Source organism: Sparus aurata, chromosome 13 (assembly GCF_900880675.1).
Source record: "Sparus aurata chromosome 13, fSpaAur1.1, whole genome shotgun sequence".
Classification (NCBI taxonomy): domain Eukaryota; kingdom Metazoa; phylum Chordata; class Actinopteri; order Spariformes; family Sparidae; genus Sparus; species Sparus aurata.
Genome location: NC_044199.1, coordinates 14,122,790 through 14,132,182, shown reverse-complemented (window position 1 = coordinate 14,132,182; position 9,393 = coordinate 14,122,790). Strand labels below are relative to the sequence as shown.

Below are 9,393 nucleotides of genomic sequence, written 5' to 3'. Positions count from 1 at the left end.
CTACGTCTTTAAAATACAATGTCTCCAAGATCCTCAAATGAAATGTGGCACCTCAAAACCAAACTCCCACATTCTACATGCATACAAAGTCATGATCCTTCCCGTTTAAGCCAACCTGCTGACAGTTTCCCAACAGACTTTGAGTCTTTCCAGCAGATATACTCACACGAAGCGCTCCAGCTGAACCGTGCAAGTCAGGATTTCTGTGCAATAAGGCATGACAGAAGGCAGTGCACTTCAATAACCTTTATTTAGATTACAGATGTATTCCATTTTTTGAAGTTCGGAGGGGGGAGAGGGAGCATTAGTGCTATTTACAATTGGTTTGAAAACGTTTATCTCTGTACAGATTTGAACCCTGATCATTATAAACAATATATAATTTTTTTTTTTAAGACCTAGTGCTGTTACAAAGCGATTCTTTAAAGCAAAACAAAAAAAAAAACACAAAGAAAAAAAAAAGGATTACATTAAATTATAAACAAATGAAAAAAATAATAATAAAAGAGCACAGAAGAAAGAAATTAAAAATACAGTCTGTCCATGATTAGGGAGATTTTGCTGCTGTTAAGCACAAGACATTGTCAGCGAGTGACTGTGAACTGGCTAGAAGCTAACCGTACACACAATCATAGACTAAACACCAATATACTGTATATCAACAAGATCTAGAGTCATCATGTTCTATATAAGATTCATATTAAATATATTCTACACGTTACCTTAGTTTGGAACATTACTTCCATTGGAAAAATATAAAATAAAACAATAAAACTTTTTATACATTTTGTATTAATCTGATGAAGGAGCACATGCTTCAGTTGTGCAAAATGGACTTATTAATGCAGAGAGAGAGAGAATAAAGGAGAGAGTAAAAAAGCAAATTAAGACAAATAAGGAACATTTTTTTTCATTCCGAGTTGATTTCCCTGCTTGGACAGCAATTGTCAAGAGAGATCCTTCACAACACTGTTAATAAATGAGCCTTTTTCCTCGGAGAGAGGGACGGTGCGTCAGGGAGGGACGAAAAAACTGACGTGACGTTCTTTTTGTTAAATCACAACACTGGTCGGTCGGCAATATGCACGGACTGTCAAAACACAGTCGCGAATGTCATGGACAAACAAAACACAACCGAAACAAGACCACCAACGCTGGTTGTTTGTCTATTTGTTTGTCTGTCAGGCTTTGTTTGGCTAAAATATGACAACTGAAGGAGTAGCATGTGTGTCGGTCTGTACAGCGCTCTGCAGACAAAATATGAAGGAATTATTATTTCTCTCCTGTGACCTTTTAAGGGCACATGCAGAGGAGGGCAGTAAAAAGGACACAGGTGTGTGTGTGTGTGTGTGTGTGTGTGTGTGTGTCTGTCTGTCTGTTTGTCTGTGTGTGTGTCTGTGTGTCCTGGTTTGAGTTGTCTGATCAGGCACGTCCAAGCTTCGTCTGCTGCACCGAGGGAGATCACACAAGCACATATGGTTGGATGTGTAGACGGGGTGTCATGTTGTGTGTGTCTGTGTGTGTGTGTGTGTGTGCGGGGTATGTTGGTGAGTTGTTAGTGGTTAAAATTCTTAGCGGTCTATATGAGAAAACAAGGCCACACACACAAACTTGGGCACTGCATTACTATGACAACCAGCTAGAATGAGGAGCCAGCTCGAAACTGACTTTAGACGACCGGCTGAGGATGGATAGACAAGGTGCGTTTGTCTATTGTAAAGGGTATGTGTGTGTATGAGTATGGAAGAAGGCTTCAAAAGGTGTGCATTAAGAGAAAAAGAAAAAAAAACACACATGCAAATCCAGTTCCTTGCTCAAATTTTCAGTTATGACAACAAATCAAGTACAACAAAGGAATCAACTCTATCGTTAATCAATTTCCTGCTCCCAGCTCTGTTTCCTGGATCAGCCTGAGCCTGCTGTCTTTCTATGGCCGTGGGGGGAGAAAAAAAAAAGAGATGTGTGTGTGTGTGTGTGTGTGTGTGTTTGTCTGAATGCATATCCGCATCGTGGACAAGCTCCAGGACAAGGGGACAAGCTCATTAGGTCCAGGATGTCGAGGGCGAGAACGGATGAGAAGGATGGAGGGCCGGCAGCGGAGGTGTGTATTTACAGAATGACACAGCAGTTACTCTCCCCGGTCTTCTCTCTGTTCCTCTGACCTGGGAACACACACACACACACACACACAACATCATCATCATCGTTACGACAAACACCGATCCTCCAGTTAGACAAACAGTTGTGAGGACTGCGTGCATTCAAGGGCTCTTCTTCTGTTTGCACTCGCACCTCCACTGTGAACTCCTGAGCTACATAAGTCAGTCAGTGGAAGGTATTGCAAAGTCACTTCTGCGCAATATGTATTTACTTATTTCCCTCATCACATATATGCTCTAGGCCAGGACTCGCGTTTGTCCTGGGGTTACAGCGGTTAGCTGGTTTCGAGGTATACCGTGGTATGAAAGCTGACAGTTATTATAACATGTTTATTTGCTCATATATGATATTGAATTCTACCATATTAGTATTATTAAAACAATATACTGAGTTTATATTGAGTTTCATGTCTGTCGGGACTTAATATTTGTGAAATAATAATAAAGCCTTGGTTCAATAAAAAAAAAAAAAAAACTTTCTGTTTTCTTTCCTTTAAGGGTTATAATAAACAGCAATTGTGTCATACCATATACTGAGATGGTTATCGTTTGTTCGTGGCTAGCCGGACAATTTGGTATGCTGGCGATGGAGTTTGCATGCTGTGGTTTGTCGGCATTGTTGCTGCCAGGCAATTGTTGAGGGTAGGGGACGGAGAGAGGAAACTTCTCTGACGGTAGTTTTATTGGATACACCACTAACAGACTGAGTATCCTGAAGGCTAAAATGATAAATGGCTGTTATCTTGTTTTCTTTATGAATCCAGAAGATGGTATTAATGCATGAGTAATGTAATTTTCTACAGAGGTTCCATATAGAATGGGTTTACATGTGTACATACGCGTATTTTCCTATGCTTGTTAAATGGAAATCAGTTGGTCACTTATCTGGTTGCTGTATCTCATACGACCTATTTTTCATGGTTATATTTGGATTTGGATTTGGTTGTTTCACTGATGTACTATTTTCTATGGGGACCTTGGATATGAACATATACAGAGATGTACATATATTTGCACATGGTTTGCATGGAAATCAATTGGGCATCTATACGGTTGTTTCAATAACAGAATATAGCGTTACTCAAGGTTCCTCTCTTGTGCTGTCAGAGTACTTCCTCTCAAGCAGGAGCTTAAAATGTCCCTCAAAACACCTCTGCAGGAAATACAATCATTGCCAGTTATTGCAGTGGACACGATAAAGAGGTGGTCCTCCAACTGTTCTCAGAACTATGAAAAAAGACATGGCCACAGCTAAATATATCTAGGTGGTGAGGGATTTTATGTGTGACAAAATCAACTCCATTGAAGGTAATCTGAGGTCAGTTTCCTAAAATATGATGTGGAAAGCAAAACAACGCAGGGTGATCTGGCACATAAATTGCTCAACTTTTGCCACCAACGAAACTGTCATCAGTCTAGGTACAACGTTTCACCGTGCAGCATTTTTGGTGTCTGATAAGCCCATTCAACTGGTGGATCTGGTACTTGAGCCGGACTTGGTAGACTAATCTACCTAATCTAAAGAAGAATGAATGCTAAAAAGTGTGGGCGATTTTAGAATTAAGAGCTGTGTTTCTATTTTAACATTATTTTACAGTTAGTGACACCAGCTAACATTGCCTCCTCTAGGCTCTATTAGTGGTGTGTGAATAATGTGAGTGTGAAATGTGCGACCACAGTAACCATCTGTAAAACATACACACATATTTCCTGCTATTTCTTCACTGGTAACTGAACTTTACCTCGGAGATGTTGTTCCACAAAGCCCGCGTTATCTGCTGGGTTAAACTGAGGTGATTATTTATTTCACCTTCTCTTATTCTGTATTATTTTGCCCAGACAGGCAATAACTAGAGTGCTTTGCGCAACCAGTGACCAGTTATAAGGTCTAATCAGCACTTGTTTCAACATACAATCATAGCTACTACACAGTCACAAATAGAGGAACTGTCATGTAATATGATTAATATTTGCTGTATATTCCACACAATGTGCTGTATCTTGGGGATACACTTAAGGGAGCCAATTATTTGCACCAGTGGCTGTTCCTTAAACAGAAGCCATGTGTAGAGATAAATAATGGCTGGGAGCAGAACGTTTAAAGTTGTTTCGGCTTGTGAAAGGCCGACTGAAAGGAAAGAAGGGAGCCGGGGAGCTGGTTACCTTGGGAATTTGGCTCAGGCAAAGTCTCTCTGGCAACTAAATGCATCACTGTGGTCTTCCCCAAGGGCAGTTTGAGAGCTGGTGAGAGAGAGAGAAACAAGAGAGGTTGTAAAGGTTAGTCACTGCGTTTAAAAACACAGCGACCATCTGTATCATCTTCAACTTGAAGAGTAACACTGGAAAGAGCTGAGCCACAGTACATCCAAGTCCCAAGGGAGAGAAGCTACAAACAACAGTCAAGCTGCATCGTAAAAATACTTAACTGTGGCTGAAGGTGTCAAAATATAAATATCTATACACCTGTTTTGAAGTCATAATCTCTTGTGGGTAAAGAAAGAGCTTAAAATGGCCAAGAATATAAACCTTTATATAAACCCAGGTCAGTTATTTCACAGCGGGTCAATGGCTGTTTCTAAAAGTCAAATGTTTCTTTTACCACAGAGTAGCTCGAGTGATCTCCCACTGCGTATAAAAAAAATGTGTGAACTGCTCAGTTCACTAACTGACTGAAACTTATTGTGATTATATGATCATTTGTAATACGCAAGACGGGTTTGATCTCATGTATTAAACAAAATTGAAACGCATCAGTTGCTTTGGTCGTTGATATTTCCTGTTTTTGTTGTGATACACAGAAAATATTCTTGTCAGTATTTTAATACTGATTTCAAACCATGTTACCACATCCTACCAATACGATGTTATTGATCAATGATAAATCACAGTTATGAATTTAACTGATTAAATATACATTAACTAATAGTCACTGTTTGGCACGATAATGCTGGTATGAGAAAATGTATTTAAACTCAAGTCATTTGAGACATTCCTATAAACTGATTACATTTTAGCCATTAAGCAACCTCAATATGGGTTGGCTTTTGCTCCACAATTAAAGTCATTATTTTATGTTATTTAGCATTCAAGTAACTTGGTATTTCCTTTTTCTCTTCTGTCAACGCTTAATGTAGCCCTCTTTGATTTTGTTTTCAGGCAGGAGACGCAACTTAAAGCGAAAAAATATCTGCGCATTATGTTCATTGGAATGGATTACCTTACTCAAGATATTTAGCAGTTGATGTTTACACTGAAATGTATGGAAAGCCAATGGGTGCTGGAAAATAATGTGAAATAAATTCTATTCTCACGACTGTCTGCTTTGTAATGTAACAAGTAGCATTAGTCACAATGTGATATTTGACGACGGAAAAAATACTTAAAAGCGGCAGGATTTTAAAACCGCCACAACAATCCCGTGCTGTACTGTTGTCAATGTCTCGGCTGTAATACTTGTCATCTCTGCCCCCCCCCCCCCCCCCCCCCCGAAACACGCGCCTGTCTGTTTGCATTTCAAAAACTGCCGGGAGTTTTTGGCTCGACCTTAAGAGGATTCTGTGTCGGCATGCAAACATGTTAAACCAACGATAAGGGAATTATCAGATAGATGGCAGTAATGGGATGAGCGTAAAAAGGGTTAGAGAGAGCCATAACCCCATTAACAACACAAAACGGCAGTCAAATAAAAAAAAAAAATTGGGTTAAGTAGACCAAAAAGCCTAAAAGCCAGCGAGAAGCGAAGAGGGCCGCGTCAAAATAAGACATCCTCGCTCTCTCTTCACCCGTTCAACCCCCCCCCCCCCCCCCCCCCCCCCACCTCCACTCTTTCTGCCTCTACATTGTGCTGCTTGAGGTCTACTCCAACGCCAGTCTTGCCCCTTTCCTGACCAGTCCCTTTCCCCTCTTTTTCAGCATTTCCTCTCTCCTCCCTCTCTCTCCCTCTCTCTCGTCAAAGCAGGCTTGTCCGGAGCACTGAGGTACCTCTGTTCTGCGGCTCAGGAAAAAAGGGGATGAGAACAGCGGAGAACTTTCCAGCAGCACACCGCTGTGACTTTGCGTGCATGTCTATGAGCGGGGAGGCGGTGTTTTCTCACCTCCTAGTGTTACGTTGCCGTGCAGAAAGCGGCCCTGGTAGATCAGCCTCAGGATGTTGGGACTGCTGACCTGCTCTTCCTCCCAGTCTGAAAGAAAAAAGGGGCAGACGGAAAGAGATGTAAAGAGAATAACAAACACGAAGGCACAAGCGTCGTTTATTTTCGTTTCCCCGCTTATCTCTTATTATTCTTCCTTCATTGTTCTCCAAAAATGATTTCCCGCATTATTTGATCTTTTTTCCTACAAAACATCACAATCAGTTTTTATTATATAATCTATTTTGAGAACGTGCAGGTTGAATAGCCACATTTCACAGCCTTTGTATGAAAAAAAAAAACAAAGCCAGTTTCACACAATGAATTTGATTGAAGTACAGCAGGGCAAATATGATGAAAAGCTCTGGGTTTTAAAGTGCAGCTGTATAATTCACAGTATAGTGTAAAGAAATAAAGTCATGCAATGGGGGGGACAAAAGGACCACCAACAACCACACTGGAGGTATTTTAAGACATTCAGGGCCTTTATTTTCCAACGTTATATGCAGAATGTATATTATGTGGGCTTTGCGGGATGCACTACAGAATGTGAGAACGACTCGGGGCAAAAGAACGCTAGGTGTGGCTTGGGAAGAGCTGAAAACAAAAAGTGAAGGCATTAAATAAAGAGAAACAGCGAGGCGAGTTGCACGGCAGCTGAGTCTGGCCACCAGATGTTTGTCTCCAGCTAAGCGGAGGGTGTTGGTGCTGACTGCGTGCCGGCTCAGGGTCTCGCAGGGTTCAGATCTGTTGTCTGGGAGGAACACAGGGTGCTTCCAAAACTGAAAGGCCTGGAAGAAAAGCTCCTCTTGTCACCGAGAATCTGAATCCATCAGGATAATTTATAGATTTTGATGCACTGTGGGCTTCCCCTAAACCGGACTACATTCCCGGCAACCGTGGGAAAAGGCTACAGTCTGTTCAGATTGGAAGGTGGTGTGAGGTCGGCAGCATCAAATGAAATGTAACGCTGGTGTAGCAGCAGTCAGGGAGTGGGTGTGTTACACAGAGGAGGCGGCTGTACTGTGATCCCGCATTCCTGTATGCAATGATAATCAAGCCGAATGGAGGACTGCACCCTGATTCCCTAACACCAAAGATGTGTGTAATTATCAGTGTGTTTGAATGCGATCTCACTCCTCAGCTGTCTACGTCTTTATTGTGAAAATACAGCCATGATAAGTAAGAGAGTATTGTTTTCATAAGCATTAGCAGCTAAATTATTAGCCATTACTTCTCGTGCAAACCCGCCACAGCTGTGCTTATGCAATGTGACTTACAACAAAATATTACCATACAGTTCTGTGCTTTATATATGCAGAATGTGGGAAAAACAGCAGAAGTGCAAGTAAGAATACCCCCGACCCCTCATACGAAAATCTGGTGAATGTTTACATTTAGCAGTTAATGAGAAGCAGATGTGCTGTCCTATTAGCGCCAGGACCTCTCACCCGAAATTACATTTTAATCAGACAACTCCTCGTACATAATGGACATGTGCTGGAATGTAAAGCAACGTTTCAGTAAGGCAGCCAGGTGTCAGTTTTTCTGCCTTTGGTACATCCGAATACAGCGGACATCATCACCGCAGCTACTGTGCGGTACATCTCAAGCGCTTTTCTTGGGAAATGTATATATTAAATAACTTGTTGGCAGAAAAGTAGTTCTTGGAGTTTAGAAAAGAAGTTTTGCACGGACTCTTGTTTCATCTGCTCATCTGTACTAATTTTTGGGAATATTTTGACGATATATTTTCTTCCGTCTCTATAATGCACCACAACGCCATAGCAAGCTACTTCCATGCGAACACCTGTTGTACTTGGCAATAAACTGGTTTCCGATACTGAGTCATTTCAGATGAACACATCTTAGAAAATGGGATGTCAAAACTTCCTGAAATCTGTCCAAGCACAATCAACGCACATTTTTGTTTGTACCCCTTTTAATTGTTTTTGTCAGTTATGTAACTCAAATGTTTAACTGAGCTTTGCAACATAATGATAGCAAGAAATTAATTATTAAATAATCAACATCCCCATTGTTACACAAACTGTTGGCTGACAATGCAACCGCACAGACTCTGGAACTGAGGAAACTCTGTTGAGTCACACTGAAGCTGCAATCATCATTTTTGCATTCAGATTCAAATAACCAACTGTATATTAAGTTACACTAAGAGACCAATGTTAATAATAATATCTCAAGAGTGTTTATAATAACAATCAGAACAGAACCATTCAGCATTAACTTAAATTTTTCAAGTACATTCTGCTGCCAATAATGTCAACATACTTTGACTTGAGTAGGATTTTATATGCAGGACTTTTACTTATGATGGGAGTATTTTCACTTTGCAGTTGTACTGCTACTTGTAGTCAAATAAAATATCTTGATCCTTCTTCCACCCTTGGCCACTATGAAGCAGAAGAACAGGCTACGGAGGCAGCTTCAAACAGAGCTCCAACTGAACGCCAAAACAATCAGATAAAATAGGCTAAAAAGTTGCATGGAGCTCAGAGTTGGGCAATATTGTAGTTTCATCACTGCAACCCCCTCGCAATGAGTTATCAAAATAAAAAAAAAACAATGAGAAGCGTCTTCTTACAATCACTGAGGTAACTAACTCGAGCTACTCACCCATTGGCCAGTTGTCATACACATGTTTGGCGATGTCTGCTGCCGAGTCGTTGGGAGAGAAAAGGAATTCTTTCGTCTTCCCGCTGACTAAAATAAGCCGCAGGTTTATCTGCAACACAGGAAAAAAACAACAACACAGGTACATTAGGACAGTGTATGAGAAACACTGTCGGACACATCAAATGGAACATGACACAAACAACTGTCCCACGTGTTGCATTAAACACAGTCAAATGGGGAAAGCACAAAGGTTCACGTTAATGTCATTTTTAATAGGAAACAGGAGAAGGATATGACGACCCTGAGGAGCCTCCTTCCGCAGGATTAACTCCCATCTGTTGATCCAACTTCCCCCCTTACTTTTCTTTCATTTCTCTGAATCTCTGTTTCTTTGTTGGTTCCACATTCTGTCACTTACTGGCAGTTTGTCACCTTTTTATCTTTGCCCTCACAAGCCAGATGTTCTG

The 9,393-nt window shown here is 41.0% G+C and overlaps 1 protein-coding gene across 1 annotated transcript in view; it reads right to left on the bottom strand.

Annotated features, from left to right (window-relative positions):
- Positions 1-231: 231 nt before the first annotated feature.
- The window catches only part of ubl3a (ubiquitin-like 3a), a 34,562-nt gene continuing 25,400 nt past the window's right edge, over positions 232-9,393 (bottom strand). Inside the window, exons 2-5 of the mRNA XM_030438168.1 lie at positions 8,927-9,035; positions 6,254-6,340; positions 4,323-4,400; positions 232-2,162 (exon numbers count right to left, since the gene is read on the bottom strand). Coding sequence (XP_030294028.1) covers positions 2,110-2,162; positions 4,323-4,400; positions 6,254-6,340; positions 8,927-9,035 — 327 coding nt within the window. The 3' untranslated portion in view covers positions 232-2,109. The remainder of the gene's footprint in view (positions 2,163-4,322; positions 4,401-6,253; positions 6,341-8,926; positions 9,036-9,393) is intronic.